The 20,767-nt window shown below is 41.5% G+C and overlaps 1 protein-coding gene across 1 annotated transcript in view; it reads left to right on the top strand.

Moving 5' to 3' along the window:
- SLAMF6 (SLAM family member 6) overlaps positions 1 to 20,767 on the top strand; it is a gene marked incomplete at both ends in the record, with an annotated part of 28,104 nt that overhangs the window by 6,934 nt on the left and 403 nt on the right. Inside the window, 6 exons of the mRNA XM_079726150.1 lie at positions 12,726 to 13,049; positions 15,815 to 16,078; positions 16,550 to 16,666; positions 17,010 to 17,048; positions 18,099 to 18,178; positions 20,693 to 20,767. Coding sequence (XP_079582276.1) covers positions 12,726 to 13,049; positions 15,815 to 16,078; positions 16,550 to 16,666; positions 17,010 to 17,048; positions 18,099 to 18,178; positions 20,693 to 20,767 — 899 coding nt within the window. The remainder of the gene's footprint in view (positions 1 to 12,725; positions 13,050 to 15,814; positions 16,079 to 16,549; positions 16,667 to 17,009; positions 17,049 to 18,098; positions 18,179 to 20,692) is intronic.

The raw sequence follows: 20,767 nt of genomic DNA, 5'->3' as shown, positions 1-20,767 counted from the left end.
AAATATTTTCTCCCAATCTGTGGGTTGTCTTTTCGTTTTGTTTATGGTTCCCTTTGCTGTGCAAAATCTTTTAAGATTAATTAGGTCCCATTCATTTATTTTTGTTTTTATTTCCATTATTCTGAGAGACGGATCAAAAAAGATATTGCTGCGATTTATGTCAGAGAGTGTTCTGCCTATGTTTTCCTCTAGGAGTTTTATAGGTTAGGTCTTTAATCCATTTTGAGTTTATTTTTGTGTATAGTGTTAAAGAATGATCTGATTTCATTTTTTCACATGTAGCTGTCCAGTTTTCCCAACACCATTTGTTGAAGAGACTGTCTTTCCACCATTGTGTAGTCTTGCCTCCTTTGTCGTAGACTAATTGACCATAGGTGTGTGGGTTTATTTCTGGGCTTTCCATCCTGTTCCATTGATCTGTATTTCTATTTTTGTGCCAGCAGCATACTCTTTTGATGACTGTAGCTTTGTAGTATAGTCTGAAGTCAAGGAGCCTGATTCTTCCAGCTCCATTTTTCTTTCTCAAGATTGTTTTGGATATTTGGGGTCTTTTGTGTTTCCATACAAATTAAGATTTTCTTTGTTCCAGTTCTGTGAAACTTGCCATTGGTAATTTGATAGGAATTGCATTGAATCTGTAGATTGCCTTGGGTAGTATTTTCATTTTAACAGTACTGATTCTTCCAATTCAAGAACATGGTTTATCTTTCCATCTGTTTGTGTCATCTTCGATTTCTTTCATCAGTATCTTACAGCTTTCATAGTACAGGTCTTTTCTCTCCTTAGGTAGGTATATTCCTAGGTATTTTATTCTTTTTCATGTGGTGGTAAATGGGATTGTTTCTTAAGTTCCTCTTTCTGAATTTCATTGTTAGTATATAGAAATGCAACAAGTTTCTGTGTATTAATTTTACATTGTGCAACTTTACGGAATTCATTGATTATCTCTAGTAGTTTTCTGGTAACATATTTACAATTCTCTATGTATAGTATCATGTCATCTGCAAACAGAGACAATTTTACTTCTTCTTTGCCAATTTGGATTCATTTTACTTCTTTTTCTTCTCTGATTGCCATGGCTAGGACTTCCAAAACTATGCTGAATGAAAGTGGTGAGAGTGGACATCCTTGTCTTTTTCCTGATCTTAGAGGAAATGCTTTCAGCTTTTCACCATTGAGTATGATGTTAGCTATAGTTTTGTCATATATGGCCTTTATTACATTGTGGTATGTTCCCTCTTTGCCTACTTTCTGGGGAATTTTTATCATAAATGGTGCTGAATTTGTCAAAAGATTTTTCTGCATCTATTGAGATGATCACATGTTTTTTTTTCTTCAATTTGTTGATGTGATGTATCACACTGGTTGATTTGTGGATATTGAAAAATCCTTGCATTCCTGGGATAAATCCCACTTGATCATGGTGTATGATCCTTTTAATGTATTGTTGGATTCAGATTGCTAGTATTTTATTGAGGATTTTTGAGTCTATGTTCATCAGTGATATTGGCCTGTAATTTTCCTTTCTTCTGGTATCTTTGTCTTGTGTCAGGGTGATGGTGGCCTCATAGAATGAGTTTGGGAATTTTCCTTCCTCTGCAATTTTTCGGAACAGTTTCAGAAGGATAGGTGTGAGCTCTTCCCTCAATGTTTGATAGAATTCACCTGTGAAGCCATCAGGTCCTGGACTTTTGTTCTTTGGGAGTATTTTAATCACAGTTTCCATTTCAGTACTTGTGATTGGTCTGTTCATATTTTCTATTTCTTCCTGGTTCATTCTTGGGTGACTATACCTTTCTAAGAATTTGTCCATTTCTTCCAGGTTGTCCATTTTATTGGCATACAGTTGCTTGTAGTGGTCTCTTATGATCCTTTGTATTTCTGTGGTGTCATTTGTAACTCCTCCTTTTCATTCCCAATATTATTATTTTTGTGTGTGTGTGTGTGTGGTACGCGGGCCTCTCACTGTTGTGGCCTCTCCCATTGTGGAGCACAGGCTCCGGATGCGCAGGCTCAGCGGCCATGGCTCACGGGCCCAGCCGCTCCACGGCATGTGGGATCCTCCCAGACCGAGGCACAAAACCATGTCCCCTGCATCGGCAGGCGGACTCTCAACCACTGCGCCACCAGGGAAGCCCTTCATTTCTAATATTATTGATTTGAATCCTCTCCCTTTTCTTCTTGATGAGCCTGGCTAAACGTTATCAATTATGTTTATCTTTTCAAAGAACCAGCTTTTAGTTTCATTGATCTTTGCTACTGTTTTCCTTGTCTCTATTTGATTTATTTCAGCTCTGATCTTTATGATTTCTTTCCTCCTACTAACTTTGGGGGGGGGTTGTTGTTCTTCTTCTTCTTTCTCTAATAGCTTTAGGTGGAAGGTTAGGTTGTTCATTTGAGATTTTTATTGTTTCCTGAGGTAAGATTGTATTGTTATAAACTCCCCTTTTAAAACTGCTTTTGAGGCATCCCATAGGTTTTGAATCATTGTGCTTTCATTTTCATTTGTCTCTAGGTATTTTTAAATTTCCTCTTTAATTTCTTTAATGATCCGTTTTTTCTTTAGTAGCATATTTTTTAGCCTCCACATGTTTGTGTTTTTTATAGTTTTTTTCCTGTGGTTTATTTTTAATCTCATAATGTTGTGATCAGAAAAGATGTTTAATATGATTTCAATTTTCTTAAATTTACTGAGGCTTGCCTTGTGGCCCAGCATGTGGTCAATCCTGGAGAATGTTCCATGTACACTTGAGAAGAATATGTATTCTGCTGCTTTTGGATGGAATGCTCTATAAATATAAATTAAGTCCATTTGGTCTAATGTGTCATTTAAGGCCTGCATTTCCTTATTGATTTTCTGTCTGGATGATCTGTTCATTGATGAAAGTGGGGTGTTAAAGTCCCCCATTATTATCATGTTACTGTTGATTTCTCCCTTTATGGCTGTTAGTACTTGCCTTATATATTGAGGTGCTCCTATGTTGGGTGCATATATATTTACAATTGTTATATCTTCTTCTTGGACTGATCCCTTGGTCATTATGTAGTGTCCTTCTTTATCTCTTATAACAATCTTTATTTTAAAGTCTATTTTTTCTGATATAAGTATTGCTACTCCAGCTTTATTTTGGTTTCCATTAGCATGGAATAACTTCTTCCATCCCCTCACTTTCAGTCTGTATGTGTTCCTAGGTCTGAGGTGGGTCCCTTGTAGACAGCATATATACAAGTCTTGTTTTTGTATCCACTCAGCCAGTCTATGTCTTTTGGTTGGCACATTTAATGCATTTACATTTAAATAATTATCAATATGTGCATTTGTATTGCCATTTTCTTAGTTGTTTTGGGTTTGTTTTTGTTGGTATTTTTTCTTCCCTTCCTCTTTTGTTCTTTTCTCTTGTGATTTGATGACTGTATTTAGTGTTGTGTTTGGGTTGCTTTTTCTTTTGTGTGTGGGTATCTGTTGCAGTTTTTGGGTTTGCTGTTCCCATGAGGTTTTGATATATCAGTCTATATATGTGCAAGGTTTTTTTGTAGTTATTGTTTTTGTTTGTTTCTTTGTTTGTAAGTTGCTAGTCTCTTTCCTGTGTAGAGGAATTTCTTTAACATTTGTTGCAAGGCTGGTCTGGTGGTGCTGAATTCTCTTAGCTTTTGCTTGTCTGTAAAGGTTTTGACTTCTCGTTCAAATCTGAATGAGAGTCTTGCTGGGTAGAGTATTCTTGGTTGCAGGTTCTTCCCTTCCATCATTTTAAGTATATCATGCCAGAGAGACCTTCAAGATGGTGGAGGAGTAAGACATGGAGATCACCTTCCTCCCCACAAATACATCAGAAATACATCTATATGTGGAACAACTCCTACAAAACACCTACTGAACGCTGGCAGAAGACCTCAGACTTCCCAAAAGGCAAGAAACTCCTCACGTACCTGGGTAGGGCAAAAGAAAAAAGAAAAAACAGAGATAAAAGAATAAGGAAGGGACCTGCACCCCTGCGAGGGATCTATGAAGGAGGAAAAGTTTCCACACACTAGGAAGCTCCTTCACTGGTGGAGATGGTGGATGGGCGGAGGGAAAGCTTCAGAGCCATGGAGGAGAGTGCATCAATAGGGGTGTGGAGGGCAAAGTGGAGAGATTCCCACACAGAATCGGTGCCGACCAGCACTCACCAGCCTGGGTGGGTGGAGACTGGGAGCTGAGGTTCGGGCTTTGGAGGTCAAGTCCCAGGGAGAGGACTGGGGTTGGCTGCATGAACACAGCCTGAAGGGGGCTAGTGCCCCACAGCTAGCAGGGAAGGAGTCTGGGAAAATGTCTGGACCTGACTAAGAAGCAAGAGACCATTGTTTAGTGGTACATGAGGAGAGGGGATTCACAGCACCGCCTAAATGAGCTCCAGAGACAGGTGCGAGCTATCAACACAGACACCAGAGACAGGCATGAGATGCTAAGGCTGCTGCTGCAGCCACCAAGAAGCCTGTGTGCAAGCAGGTCACTATCCACACCTCCCTTCCCGGGAGTCTGTGCAGCCTGCCACAGCCAGGGTCCTGTGATCCAGGGACAACTTCCCCAGAAGAACACACAGCACGCCTCAGGCTGTTGCAACATCACAGTGGCCTCTGCCGCCACAGGCTCACCTGGCATTCCGTACCCCTCCCTCCCCCTGGCCTGGGTGAGCCAGAGCCCCCTAATCAGCTGCTACTGTAATCCCGTCCTGTCTGAGCAAAGAACAGACGCCCTCATGTGACCTACACACAGAGGCGGGGCCAAATCCAAAGCTGAACCCTAGGAGCTGTGCGAACAAAGAAGAGAAAGGGAAATTTCTTCCAGCAGCCTCAGGAGCAGTGGATTATATCTCCACAGTCAACTTGATGTACCCTGCATCTGTGGAATACCTGAGTAGACAATAAATCATCCCCAAATTGAGGCGGTGGATTTGGGGAGCAATTGTAGACTTGGGGTTTGCTTTCTGCGTCTAATTTGATCCTGGCTTTGTGTTTATCTTAGTTTAGTATTTAGAGTTTATTATCATTGGAAGATTTGTTTATTGATTTGGTTGCTCTCTTCCTCCTTTTATAGATAGATAGATAGATAGATAAATAGATTTTTTCCTTTTTCTCTTTTTGTGAATACGTATGTGTATGCTTCTTTGTGTGACTTTGGCTGTATAGTTTCGCTTTTACCATTTGTCCTAGGGTTCTGTCTGTCCATTATTTTGTCGTTGTTGTTGTTTTTTAGTATAGTTTTTAGCACTTGTTATCATTGGTGGATTTGTTTTTTGTTTTGGTTGCTCTCTTCTTTCTTTCTTTCTTTTTTTTCTTTACTTTTTTATTTTTAATAATTATTTTTAATTTTAATAACTTTTATTTTATTTATTTATTTTTTCTTTCTTTCTTTCTTTGCCCTTTTCTTCAGAGCCATGTGGCTGGCAGGGTCTTGGTGCTCTGGCCGTGTGTCAGGCCTGTGCCTCTGAGGTGGGAGAGCTGAGTTCAGGACATTGGTCCACCAGAGACCTCCCAGCTCCATGTAATATCAAATGGCAAAAGCTCTCCCAGAGATCTCCATCTCGACACTAAGACCCAGCTCCACTCAATGACAAGTAAGATACAGTGCTGGACACCCTATGCCAAACAACTACCAAGAGAGGAACACAACCCCATCCATTAGCAGAGAGGCTGCTTAAAATCATAATAAGGTCACAGGCACCCCAAAACACAGCACCAGACATGGTCCTGCCCAACAAAAAGACAAGATCCAGCCTCCTCCACCAGAACACAGGCACTAGTCCCCTCCACCAGGAAGCCTACACAACCCACTGAACCAACCTTAGCCACTGGGGGCAGACACCAAAAACAACAGGAACTACGAACTTGCAGCCTGTGAAAAGGAGACCCCAAACACAGTAAGTGAAGCAAAATGAGAAGACAGAGAAACACACAGAAGATGAAGGAGCAAGGTAAAAACCACCAGACCAAACAAGTGAAGAGGAAATAGGTAGTCTACCTGAAAAAGAATTCAGAATAATGATAGTTCTTCTGCCTCAGTTATTCTGCTATTGATTCCTTCTAGTATAGTTTACACTTCAGTTGTTGTATTGTTCATCTCTGTTCTTTAGTTCTTCTTGGTCTTTGTTAAACATTTCTTGCATCTTCTCAATCTTTGCCTCCATTCTTTTTCCAGGATCCTTGATCATCTTCACTATCATTATTCTGAATTCTTTTTCTGGGAGGTTGCCTAGCTCCACTTCATCTTGTTTTTCTGGGATTTTATCTTGTTCCTTCATCTGGGACATAGTCCTCTGCCTTTTCATTTTGTCTACCTTTCTGTGACTATGGTTTTTGTTCTGCAAGCTGTAGGATTGCTTCTTGCTTCTGCTGTCTGCCTTCTGATGGATGAGACTATCCAAGAGGCTTGTGCAAGCTTCCTGATAGGAGGGACTGGAGGTGGGTAGAACTGGGTCTTGCTCTGGCGGGCAGAGCCTGTGCTCAGTAAAACTTTAATCTATTTGTCTGTTGATGGGTGGGGCTGTGTTTACCCTCCCTGTTAGTTGTTTGGCCTTATGTGACCCAGCACTGGAGCCTACAGGCTATATGGTGGGGCTAGTGGTGGCCTCTGGGAGGGCTCACACCAGTGGGTACTTCCCAGAACTGCTGCTGCCACTGACCTTGTCCCTGTAGTGAGCCACAGCTGCCCCTGTCTCTGCAGGAGACCCTACAACACTAGCAGGTAGGTTTGGTTCAGTCTCCTATGGGGTCACTGCTCTTTTAGCCAGGTCCTCATGCACACAAGACTTTGTGTGTGGCCTCCAAGAGTGGAGTCTCTGTTTCCCCCAGTCCTTTGGAAGTCCTGCAATCAAATCTCGCTGACCTTCACAAAGTCAGATTCCCTGGGGATTCCTAGTCCCACTGACAGACCCCCAGGCTCAGAAGTCTGACATTGGGCTCAGAACCTTCTCTCCAGTGGGAGAACTTCTGTGGTATAATTGTTCTCCAGTTTGTGGATTGCCCAACTGGCAGGTATGGTATTTGATTTTATCGTGATTGTGCCCTTCCCACTGTCTCAGTGCAGCTTCTCCTTTGTCTTTGGATGTGGGATTTTTTTTTGGTGGGTTCCAGCGTCTTCCTGTCAATGCTGTTCAGCAGTTAGTTGTGATTTTGGTGCTCTCGCAAGAGGAGGTGAGACCATGTCCTTCTACTCCACTGTTTTGAACCAATCTATTTTTGTGGACTCTTTAGGATTTTCTATCTATAAGGTCATGTCATCTGTGAATAGGAATAGTTTCACTTCTTCCTTTCCAATTAAGATACCTTTTATTCTTTTTCTTGTCTAATTGCTGTAACTAGAACTTCCAGTACAATATTAAATACAAGTGATGGAAGTAGGCATTGTTATCTTGTTCCTGGCCTTATGTGGAAGGCTTTCCGTCTTTCATTAAAAAAAAAAAAAAAATCTATTTATTTATTTATTTATTTTTGGCTGCATTGGGTCTTTGTTTTTGTGGGTGGGTTCTTTCTAGTTGCAGTGAGCTGGGGTTACTCTTCATTGCAGTAGGCAGGCTTCTCATTGTAGTGCCTTCTCTTGTTGTGGAGCACAAGCTCTAGGCATGTAGGCTTCAGTAGCTGTGGCACACGGGCTCAGTAGTTGTGGCTCACGGGCTCTAGAACACAGGCTCAGTAGTTGTGGTGCATGGGCTTTGTTTTCCACGGCATTTGGGATCTTCTGAGATCAGAGATCAAACCCGTGTCCCCTGCAATGGCAGGTGGATTCTTAACCACTGCGCCACCAGGGAAGTCCCTTCCATTCTTGAATAGAATGTTAGATGTGGGTTTCTCAAATGCCTTTTATCAAGGTGAGGAATTTCCCTTCTATTCTTAGATTCTTATGTGTGAAATAGTGTTGGATTTTGTTAAATGCTTTTTCTGTATTAATTGAGATGATCATGTGTCTTTTTTCCTTAATTCTATTAATGTAGTATATGGCATTGATTGATTTTCATATGTTGAATCACTCTTGCATTCCTGAAATAAATTCCAATTAGTCGTGGTGTATAATCCTTTTAATATGCAGCTGGATTCAGTTTGTTAATATTTTGATGAGGGTTTTTACATCAATGTTTATAAGGGCTAGTGGTCCATAGTTTGTGCGTGTGTGCGTGTGTGTGTGTGTATGATACCTTTGGCTTTGGTAAAGGTAATGCTGGCCTCATAGGATGAATTAGAAAGTGTTTTCTTCTCTTTTTTGGGGAAGTGTTTGAGAAGTATTGACGTTAATTATTCTTTAAATACTTGGTAGCATTCTGGTCCTGGACTTTTCTTTGCCAGAAGGTTTTTGATTACTGATTCAATCTCTTTACTTGTTAAAGGTCCTCTTAGATTTTTTTATTTCTTCTTAAGTCAGTCTTGGTAATCTGTTTGTTTATAGAAATTTGTCTACTTCATCTAAGCTATCTAATTTGTTACCATACAGTTATTCATAATATTCTCTTATAATCGTTTTTATTTCTATAAGGTCTGCAGTAATGCCCACTCTTTCATTTCTAATTTTAGTAATTTGAGCCTTGTCTATTGTTCTCTCAATTAATAGCTAAAAGTATGTCAATCTTCCTGATCTTTTCAAAGAAAAAATTTTCCCTCTGAGCACTGTGTTCGCTGCACCCTGTAAGTTTTGGTATGTTGTATTTTCATTTTCACTTGTCTTACTCAAGATCCTGCCTTATATATCTCTTCCCTTCTCTATTAAATGTCTTGAGAAATCAGCCCCTACCCTCCTTCTGAACTTGTTTCATGCTGAGCTGAAACAACCCACTATATCTCTTTTTCCTATAGATAGGCCTAAGCCAGTCCTAGACCTAAGCCATTCCCCTAGGTTAGATATCCCAAAGTTTCTCTGACTTTTCTCTTTTTCAGAATCAGTTCAACCTTACCTGCTTTCTTTATTTCTTCGCATTTCTCAAAAATACTCCATGTTCCTTAATACATTCAAAAAAAAATCATTCAAGACACTTTACATTCTAATCTCAACCTATTTAGTATTCCAAGTTCCCTGGGCCAGATTCTGGGGGCATAAAGAGCTGACTGATACATTACTCATGTTTCCAGAGTGAGTGAAACATGTCAACAAACATATCCCAAATTTCTGCTGACTGAACATCCACACCAGGGTATGGGCCTCAGCACCACCCCCATGCTCCAAGTGGCTCCCAGTGACTTTTAAGGGATGCTTCACATAGGCCCACAAAGCAGCCTTCTGTTAAGGTCATAAGGCATTCTCCCAATTCTTACTCTTTTCTGGTTCTAGTCCTCCAAATCTGCTGCCAGCTGAACCACTTACAGAAGACCTCAATGCTCTGCAGAGAACATAGATATTCATGCCAAAGATGCTGACCCAGGACATTCCCAAAGCATCAGTGCTGATCCCAGACAGAGTAGAGAAAAAGGCCTTCTTGTGCCTTCTGGGCCACACCACATCATCTGGGTCCCAAAGCAGCTCTCCTTCAGTCCAAAGTCTTTCAGAGGAGCCTTTGAACTTTTTCAGTAACTTCTTACCTTCACCTTCATTAAGCACAGTGACTCTTATCTTCTTTTTTTTCTTAGACTTGCAGGGAATTACTTCTACCAACCACTTCTCCTCCTTCTATAACTTCTCCTCTTCTCCCACCACAAACTCCTTTCTCCCCCCCGTACCAATGCAAACCCCACAAATATAAGCAAAGGCAAACAGATATTTGAACTTATCCTTGAAGGATAAATAGGAGCTCACCAGATGGGAAAATGTGAGCAAGGTATTTCAGGCAAAGGGAACAATAGAGCAAAGAAACAGCTGGGTATTCTTGAAATAATCAAGCAATGGAGAACTTCTTGTTTTTATTCAAAACTCTACTACAATGTTACCTTCTCTGCGAAGTGTTCCCTGACAACCCCCAACCCTTTCTACCCCATCATTTTCACTATTTGTTCTCCTATAGAGCATTTATCTCTATCAATTTAACATTTATTGAGCTCAAAATTGTGCTAAATGCTAGGAATACAGAGATAATAAGCATAATCCCTACCCTCAAGATTATGAAAAATAGAGGAAAAGAACATTTTAACTATATCTAAGAGAAAGATATTGAGTGTTCAGGGTGCAATTAGTGGTGTGAGGGCAATGCAGAAGCAAACCCTATCTTAGGTTAATGCCTAACTCACCACACCATAGCTACATGTTTACCTGTCAGACTCCTCTACCACACGGTGAGTCCAGAGAACGGATAATGTCTTATTCATTTCTATATTCAGTCTTCAGTCCAGAAACTGGTACATAAAAGGAGTCTAATAAATATGGTCTGAATGCCATGATTTCTAAGGCTTTTACTCACTGAATTTGCATAGAGCTGAGCAAATAGTACAATGAATGGCCTGTTAAATAAATGAATTATTTCAATCTATAAAAACAAAGGAAACTTAAAGGTCTGTGCTAGAGAAGGAAGAACAGTTCCTGGAGAGTCTTTGGGCCACAGGGTATGCCAAGACCCCTTACAAAGAGAAACTGGTCCTAAACATCCTGGGCAGAGAACCTCCAAAACAAGGGATGGAGCTATGCTCATTCACTCAGCAATATTCATTGGGTGCCTACTATGTGCAAAGCACTGTTCAAGAATGTCCAGCACCGTGAACAAGACAGAAAAAATCCTTGCTTTCATGGAGCTTACATTCTTATAGAAGGGAAAAAGAACAACAAAAAAAAAACACACAAATATGCAAGTTACAAAGTATGGTAGAAAGCAAGTATTACAGAGAAAAACAAATTCAAAGGCAGTGAGTACACAGGAGTGAGGGCTTGTGGTGAGGAAAACATGGTCACAGAAGGCCTCCTTGAGAGGTGATGTTTACATTAAAGACCTTATGGAGATGAAAGAGTGAGCCTTGTGGACACCTGGGGGAAGAGCCTTCTAGGCAGAGGGAATTACAAGTATACAACTCTGGCCTGTTCAAGGAATAACCAGGCCAGCATAGTGTGAGAAAAGGGAACAAGGGGGAGAGTTATAGGAAATTAGGCTAAAAAGAGAAAAATGACCAGATCATTCTGACCCTCATAGGCCATTGTAATTGCTTTGTTTTTTTTTTCTTGTTGTTTTAACCTCTTTTACTGAGATATAGCATACAAAGAGAAAATTATAAATCCTTTGTGTCAGCTCAATGAATAATCATAAAATGAATAAATCTGTGTATCCAGACACAGGTTAAAGAATGGCACATTACCAGCAGCCCAGAAAACCCCCTTTATGCTCCCTCCTACTTGCTATCCCTCCCTTCTCCTCAAAAGTAACCCTATCCTGACTTCTAAAATAATAGATTTGTTTTGCCTGTTTTTTAACTTTAAACAAATGTAAGCATGCCACTGTATTCTACTTGTATTTGTATTTTCTTTTTTCACTCAAGATTTTGCTTGTGATATTCACCCATGTGATTCCGAGAGGGAAGAATGGTCAAATGACAAACAACAGCATGTTAAAGTGCTGATGGGAAAGATGTAGTAAAGAGGGGGAATTGATGGCAGTGTTCATGTGACAGGCATGCATGTGACAATTTGAGAGAAAGAGAGGAAGTGTGAGGTCACCCAGGAGCTGAGTGCAAAGATCCCAAGAGATATTTCCTCCCCTACTCAGATCCTCTCCTGAGAACTAAGAGGTCTTGAGAAGGTTGAGGTTGTGGTAATGGTTACTTATTCATTGATTCACTCAAACATTTCCAGATCCTACTTTGTGTCAGGCACAGTGCTGAGATATAAAGATAATTAAGGCATGGTCAGCTGGACAAACAAGTAAACAGAGGGCTAAAAAATGGTATGATAAATGCTAGGAATTTGGCAAAGGATGGTAAAGAAACATCTTCTTTAAGAATGATTGTGACTATTTCACCATTTTTGCTTGAATATTAATGGATCTGAGATAGGCTTATGAGAGTATAGTCATTATATGTTACTTTGAGGTTATATGTATTACTTTTATGCTTATCAGTTTTTATCTCCTCAACTACTAGACAATAATCTTTTGGGAGAAGAAAAGATATCTTCTGGTATCATGGAAAGAGCACAAAGTAGTTAGAGTCAAAGGAGTTGGGTCTGAATCCTGACTCTGTTATTACTTAGCTAGATAACCCTGGGAAAACTAGGTAACCTCTCTGTGCCTCAGATCCTTGTCTATAAATGGAGATGGTAATATTCATCCTACTGCCTCACAGAATTGTTGTCAGCGTTGAATGAAATAATGTATAAGAACTGTAAATTCCTATTATTAGTCCTCTAAAGCTCACAAGCTTATTATGCTGAACACAGTAGGTATTTGATAAATGTCAAGCTTTGGTTATATTTCATCATCAAAGACTTGTGTGTTTTGAAGTCTGTGCCAGAGAGTTGATATAGTTGTCCCTCTCTATCTCATGCCCAGATAAGTCAGAAGCTGGGGTCAGATAGTGTGGCCATGACCCAGGAGTGACCAGCTAATGTGGGAGGGTAGACTGGCCAGGATCATCTGGACCAAGTACTCATTAAACAAGAGTGCCAGACATTTTGCTGGGGTGGAGCCTCTGTGATTGCCCATTTCAACACTCCTCCTAACCCTTTCCCTTTTCATCACATTTCTGGGCTTCAGTATCAGAGAGCTCTAACTGACTGGCAGAGGATGGAGAAAGGGTGTGGGGAGCAGGGGGAGGGCAGGGAGAGTTATAGCGTTTCCTTTCTGTGTTCACAGGGAACACAGTTTCACAAACCAGCTCAACCCCATTGATTGTGAACGGGGTCATGGGGGACTCTGTAACACTTACCCTGAAGTTTCCTGTGGAAGAGAAGATCATGTCCATCACCTGGCTTCATGGTGGAAAATCTATCATCTTCATAGATCCAAATGAAACACTAAAGAGGGTGACTGACCCAAAGCGGAAAAATCGATTGAATGTCACCGAGTCCTACTCCTTGCAGCTCAGCAACCTGACGATGGCAGACACAGGACCTTACAGCGCCCAGATAACCACACTGACCTCTTCACTGTTTACCAGTTATGATCTGAGGATCTTCAGTGAGTCAAAGCATGGGGTTTAATTGTGTATGGACTGAAAAATAGTACATATTTCAATTCTATGTGACTACAAGTGTGCACTATAGCTTAGTGGTAAAAAGCATGGCACTTGGAGCTAGACTGAGGTCCAGCAACAAAACAATTCAATGGCATTGCACAGCAGTTAGTGACAGAGCTGAGATTAGAACCTAAATCTTGTGACTTGTAGACCCTGTACTAGGCTCCATTACACTTGTTGAGACAAGTTTCTTCTGCCACTATTTAGATGACCAAGCACAACTTCTTCTGCAACAACCACACTCCTGAGGTTGAATGCCAATGGCTTCTCAGGACCTTTTGGAGTACCTCTCCTTCAAAGGCACATACACAGAGAGATGTGTAAGCTACACCAACATGTTTTACAATTGTGCAAAGGAATTTTAAGATATAAATTATATAGGTTTTTTTTTAAAAAAAAAAAACCTGGCCAATTGTTCTGTATGTACTAGGCTAGGGATGGCAAAGATTTGATCTTATGGGCCAATATCAATTAACTGGGAGTAACTGTCTAGGGTTCAGTGTTAAGAAAGATATCAGAGTCATGTTGTTTATTCACTGAGTCAACAATATTTGTTAACCAGGGATAATATACGAGACACTGTTTTAGGCCCTTGAAATACATCAGCAAACAAAACAAAGGTCCCTGCCCTCATGGAACTGACATTCTGGGAAGGGAATATAGGAGCAATAATAAATAGTACACATAATATATAAACAAATGACACAGTAAGCTGCGAGTGCTATGGAGAAAGAGAGATTAGAACAGAATAAGGAGCATCAGAAGTGCCAGAGAGCAGTGGTCAATTTTAAATGGAGTGGTCATAATAGGCCTCATTGAGAAGATGACATTACAGCCAAGACATGTTGGAGGTAAAAGAGTGAGCCATGTAGATATCTGGAGGAAGAGCCATCCCGCACAAGCACTCCCTGTGTTTGGCAGCTCAAGGAATATAAAGAAGGTCAAACATCAAGGAGCAGAGTAAGAGAGAGCAATAGGAAATGAGGTCAGTAAGGAAGTAGGCGGCCATATCTTCCAAGGCTATGAGAGCCATCATAAGGACTTTGGCTTCTATTTGGGGGGAATGGCCAACTATTGGAGGGTTTTACAGAGAAGTAATATAATTTAACTCATTTAAAGGATCTCTTTGGACAAGGGTGGAAGCCACTGAACCAATTAGGAAACCATTGCAACTATCTAAGCAAGAGGTAATACTGGCTTGGACCAGAGTGGGAGCAGTGGAGGTAGTGAGAAGTGGTTGGATTCTGTATATATTTTAGAGGTAAAGCCACCAGGATTTTGTGATGTGGGAGCATGAGAGGAAAAGATGAGTCAGGGATGACTCCAGGGCTTTTGGCTTGGATGACTGGAAGGATGCAGTTGTTGTCAACTAAGATGGGGAAAGTTGCAGACTGAGAAGGTTTTGGAGAGAAAAACAGGAGTCTTTTTGAACATGTTGAGTTGGAGATATACATTATATCCAGGTGGAAATGTCAAGTCAGTAGTTATATATTCATCAAGTGGAGAAAGATATCAAGATAGGTTTTTGAGGTCAGCAACAGACATTGGCTGAAGGAGATGTAATATTCATGCCAAATATTTTCCATTTCTGTGCTACATGCTATCTCATTTAATCCTCATAGTTACCCAAGAAGTAAGTATTATTGCCCAGTTTTATAGATGAGGAAACTTAGGCATGAAGAGACTAAAATTTGTCCATGTAGCCAGTAAATGACAAAGCCGTGATTCTAACCTAGGTCTTCCTAACTCCAAATCCAACACTCTTGCCATGACATGAAAAATCTGTTCTAGCAAGTTGTGTTCCACCATCCCTACTCAGTTAGCTAAGCTTAAAACATTACTTAATCTCTTCTAATCAGACAGTTGGAGTCATTCTGTTTCTATTGGATCACCTTTATTTCAACCCTTGGGCGGAGTCTAGGTCAGAGAGCTTTTCTGTACTGCTTTCATGTCCCCATTGATTCACAGCCACTGACACCTTACTAGGTGATATTTTCTGGGCTCTGTTCTCAGATATTTCTGCAACATATGTAGTCCCAAATATATTGCACTTCTTTCTTCCTCAGAATTTCTTGCTTTCTCTCTGTTTCTTCACTTTTTCCTTTCCTAATTCTTTAGTTTTCAACATTTCCCTTTCTGACCTGGTGACACTCTACATCAAGGTCTCTTTGTCATCATTTGAGCCAGCATCAGCTCCAGTGAGAACCAATATTCCCACATATTTGTGGGAAATACAGTTCTCCAAGAGTGTTAAGCTTTTATCTTCCATCCCATCTAAGGAATTCTGACAATGGAGAAGTGTGCCTGGTCTTCTGGTTTCGGACCTGGCTAAGGTAGGGCTGGCCCTTAGCTTAGTCTCCAAATTATTTTTACATGAGGGGCAGTGAACAAGGGTTAGAAGGACCCCCAGGAATAAACTGGAGCTCCAAAAATTAAAGTGATCAGCTCAAAATCACCAGACTAGTTGGCAACAACCCCAGTCTTTCCCTTCCCTCTCTCCCACTGCCTACTCTCTCTCATACTGATGTCCCTTATCATTTGGTCACCCCAGACCTTGATGTCATCAATTAGGCAGTACATGCAGAGTTATTTACAGAGTACACAGCAGTGTCAAGTGGAATACAGAAATGTCGAGGTGAGAGATATTTTTCACAGAGGGCTGAGTCAAGCCATTTGTCCTTAATCCAAGCCTCTTCTCTGCACACAGGACGACTGAGGAACTTACAAGTTGTCCCTCACACCAAATGGTCTAAAAATAGGACCTGTGAGATCCACCTAACCTGCTCTGTGGAGGATCCAAATGATAACATCTTATTCAGGTGGCAGGTCTCAGGAAACACACTTCAAAGTGAAGCAAACCTCACTATCTCCTGGGACCCCAAGAGTTTCAATGAAGAGACCTACACCTGCGTAGCTGAGAATCCTGTCAGCAATTCATCCTTCTCTGTCTCTGTCCAGAGTCTCTGCAAAAGTAAGTCTGTCTCAGGTTTCTCTGAGATCCTTGAGTGGCTGTGGGGTGTGGGGTGTCTCTCGTGCTCTTTATGATTCCTAAAACAGCAGTCCAGTAGGAGACAGCCAAGTGACACTGGGAAGGGACAGACATCCCCTGGGGCTCCATGCCTCTCACTCCCCCAGAGGTCTCTCCTTCCTCCCTCCCCTTCCACCAACCCTTTCTCCAGCCCACTCAGAGCCCAAGAGCAAAGTCCTTGGGAAGGCACAATTGCTTACTCCCACTGGCTCTACCAGGCTCCACCATGCCCTGTCTGCCTAAATGGGACTCCCACTCCCAGAAAGCTTGCTCAGACCACCAGAGCCTCTGGGTATAGAAGAACCCACCCAACCCCCAAAGATGGTCTAGAAGAGATGCAGTAGAGGCTCTAAAAAACCACTCTGGCCCTCACTCGATGTGTCTCAAGTGCAACTTCTTTTTTTTTCTCTTTAGGTGTTACTAATGAAAAAAATGAACACCTGGATACCATGTGGATTGTAGTGGCAGTTTCTTCAATATGTATAGTCGTAGTCATCATCGTGTCGTTATTTGTTTGCAGGAAAAAAATAGGTTTCCTTTCTTCCTACTTACTGTCTCTTCTCCAAAGTTCCAGAGACTTAATGTTTGGGGCCTCCACAAGACTCTGTCTTGTAGAAGACAGATAAAGGGAAGGAGGATGCAAACCCTGGTTCAGCTGGTCCACTGGGACGACACCTGGGTTGTGAATACATGTGTTAATCTCCTAGAAAAGTGTCTTACTGGAAAATGCAGGACCCAGTCTCAGGGCCTGCCTGCCCTTCCCTTTCGGGTCCCCTTCCAACACACCCTCTAGAGAGATACATCCAGGGGTAGGGGGTGGAAGGCTTCTCTCACTATAGTCACAGATTTCAATTTCCCTGATTTTATTTTTCAGGTTTCTTTCAATTCTCTACTCAGCAAACCCAGTGTCCTGGTGAGCGTCCAGACTCTTAACTCCCAATCATAAAGCAGATGGGAAGAACCAAGTGAAAAGGAAAGGGGGGCGGTCAGAGGGCTGGATAATGAGAGAGGAGGGAGTCAGAATGTCATTACCCAGATGGACCAGATGGTGCAAGGGGATAACACCTGGAACTGTGAAAGTTTGTCCCCTGTGTGACTTACAGGGTCCCTTACAAACATGCAAACCGGTCACTCATGCAATTTCTTGGGGTAGATTAGGGTCATTCCCCGCTCTGCCAATGGAGAGACTAAGCGCCAGTGAAAGGACTCATGACCTGTCCATTATCAACAGGAGGAGCAGGGTAGAGACAGGATTACGGCATCAAATGCCCAAAGACAAATTGCCTGACCCCATCACTCTCTTCAGCCAGGGTTTGGGCATTGAGTGGACACAGTCAAAAGAGAAAGTATGATATAGAGACAGAAACACAGGCTCTGGACTCAGATTGGCATTGTCTCATTTCATGGGTGAGAGATACATGACTTCATGCATGGAGGACCTCGCATGAGGTTTGGAGTCACAAGGCATGCATTCAAATTCTTGTCTGATCACTTCCTGTGTGAGTTTGCACTAAGTCTGTAAAACTTTCTGAGCCTCCAGTTCCTCATCTCTAATATAATCAAATCCACTCTAAGGAGCTCTAAAAAGTTTAATAGTATTATATATGTGAAATAATCTGGCTCCATTATGCTCACCAGTGAGGTTCTCTAGCTCCTGTGTAGGCAGTACTATTTGGTCCCAGAAGCTTCCCTTCCTGTGAAGTCAGAGGGAGACTCTGAGGCTTTAGGATAGCTCAAGGCCATGTGTCCCTAAGGAGATGAGGTCAGAAATAGATCACATGACTGAGAATGTTCTGGTTCAACCCAGAACTCCAAAGACTGTCAAAAATGAATGAACCCTAAGGAAGGGCCATGCTTTGAACAATTGCCTCTCTGGGGTCAGAGAATGGCCTGGGGTAGACAAGGTCCTGGGAGAGCAGACCAGAGTCCTTCAGCTACTGACTGTGCCTTCCTGTGTTAACAGCAGAGACTGTGAGGAACTTAGAGTATGCTTCCTTCTCTCCAGGGAGCACTGTGTATGCTCAGGTCACCCATTCAAACAGGGTGAGTACTTTCAGGTTTATACTCCTTCATGGTCATTATTTTTACAGTCATTATACATGACCTTGTCACCAAGCTTTTCTAAATTCAAATGACATACACCATTGAGGAGAGGCAAAGGCAGCGACAAGAACTGCAGAGTTATGTGAGGGACCTTTCTAGACCTCAATGTTCACACCTCAGTAGAATGTTGACTCATATCCTGCTTTACATTGCTTAATCTAACTGCTTAATGCATCAGTAAGTCTTGTCCCTTCAGCTTAATTACAAGCTGCCTGGAAGTGAAAATTATGTCTTCCTCTCTCTTCCCCTATGTCTTAGCATGATGCTCAGTAAATACTTGCTGGATGGATCAGAGTTCATTTAAGTTTGAGAGCCCCCAGAGGGCACGATTCTGTATCGGGGGCTTTCTCATCCTGGATGTAGGGGAAATAGGGGAGCTCAGAAGAATCTCTCAAGAGGGAAAGAGGGGCAAGAATTTGCAATCCCTCAACAGTATAGGACACTAAAGGCATGAGCAGTCCTCAATCGTCCCCTGCCCTCTAGCAACATAACAGGATGGCCTTGGTCAGGCATCAGGAACTCCTCGCCATGCATCAGTAATTCCCCATCAACCCCAAAATAAAGCACCCGCAGGTGGTACATTTCTAAATAACACTACACATCCTGGGAGGCTGATTTCCATGTCTTCTGAAAAACAAGCCAAGAGAGCCATCATTCTTCAGTTGATGGAAACAATGGTCTGCCTAGAAATCTTGGATTCCACAAGCAAATCTCCCTTCACAAAGCCCCTCACAGGTATTTGCAAAGTAGCCTCTGAAGCTAGCCAACAATAAGAAGTGCTCTCACTTCAGATATTTCAATTGCCTTTCCAATTTCCTCTTGAAGACAAGATGAATTACTCTCAACAAACTAAGAAACTCTCCCCAAGTTTGTTATCTTTTACTTAGCAAAACATGGTACTTTGAAGAGTTTCAGAGGTTTTGATAACACCCAAAATATGCCTTAATTAATTTAAAATGCCAAAAACTATGAGCATGGGGGACTTCTGTTACTGCCGGATTTTTTATTCCAAGCAGAGCCATTCTTAAGACAAGATATTCCTGTTCTACCAGTTCCCCATGCTTGAGGAGAACCCCAATGACATGATGACCAGGCAAATAGAAACACAGGGGTAAAATGAAGCAGGCAATAACTCCAGTTATAGGTAGTAAAGATCTGAGACAAAAGATATAATACAATAACCATCTGGTGTGTAGGTTAGTTCCTAAAAATAGAGGAAGGAGAGTAGATTTAGATGCAGGACAAGAATGCTTTCTTTCCTTCACACCACCTGCCAACAAGGTCGCCCTTCTGTCTCTCTCTGGTTCTTGAGACCACCGGTTTGCTGGAGTGTTGTGATTCTGTTTGGGGCTCAGGGAAGGTGACTAATCCTTCACAGGTTTAAGAGCTAGTGGTGCTTTGTTTCCAGCTTCTCTTGCTAAACACTCCCTAGAATTCCTCCTAAAGAACTTTGACATCATCCTTCTTTTGTCACACTGCCTTTCCCAAGAATATACAGTAAGTCCCTTACATACGAATGAGTTCTGTTCTGAGAGCATGCTCATAAGTCCAATTTGTTCTTAAGTCCAACAAAAGTAGCCTAGATACCCAACTAACACAATAAGCTATATAGTACTGTACTGTAATAGTTTTATAATACCTTTCACAAAAATAATACATACAAAACAAAAAACACAAAAAATAAAGAAAACATTTTTAATTTTACAGTACAGTATCTTGAAAAGTACAGTAATATGGTACAAGAGCTAGCATACAGGGGCTGGCATCGAGTGAACAGGCAAGAAGAGTTACTGACTGGCAGAAGAAGAGGACATGGGAGATGGCAGAGCTGAAGGATCTCCTGAAATAGGAGGTGGAGGGCAAGCTGCAATTTCACCCATACCTGACACTGATGGCACAGGTTCTGGCTCCTTGTTGCATTCAATTTTATCTATTCTCTTGAAGAAATGATCCTGTGATGTCTGGGTAGTAGCTTTTTTTTCTCACCATAGATGACACAGTAGCACTGGATCACATTCTGAACGGCTGCTGCAAGCTTCATATACTGTTCTATATTTGGGTCCTGTGCCTCAAAAACTAACAGTGCCTCCTCAAATAAAGAAAATCCCTTTGCCATTTCCTATATCATGAATCTATTCAGTTCTTCAATTACTTCTTCTTCCTCTTGTCTCTCTTTTTTCTTTGAGCCTCCAATTCTATCAGGTCTTCATTAGTAAGCTACACAAAGTAAGTACACAAAAGCTTATGTACTTACTTTGTTGTCAAGTACACAACCACTTGACATGACAATGTACACCAGACACGTGAACTAACTTATGTGATTGGACATGTGAACACACGTTCACATCTTTGATATATCACAACTTGAAGTCTCATAGGTAGGGGACTTACTGTATCTGTGCATGTGTGCATTTCTCTTTATGTGAGCCAAATTGGTATGATTGTGTTTTACAGGAAATGGAAATCCCAAAACCTGTGAAAAACAATGACTCCACCACAATTTACTCTGAAATTCAACAGTCCCAACAG

The sequence above is a fragment of the Hyperoodon ampullatus genome (genome assembly GCF_949752795.1).
Source record: "Hyperoodon ampullatus genome assembly, chromosome: 2".
Lineage (NCBI taxonomy): Eukaryota > Metazoa > Chordata > Mammalia > Artiodactyla > Ziphiidae > Hyperoodon > Hyperoodon ampullatus.
The sequence above is the reverse complement of the archived record's forward strand: the minus strand, read 5'-3'. Positions and strand labels throughout refer to the sequence as shown.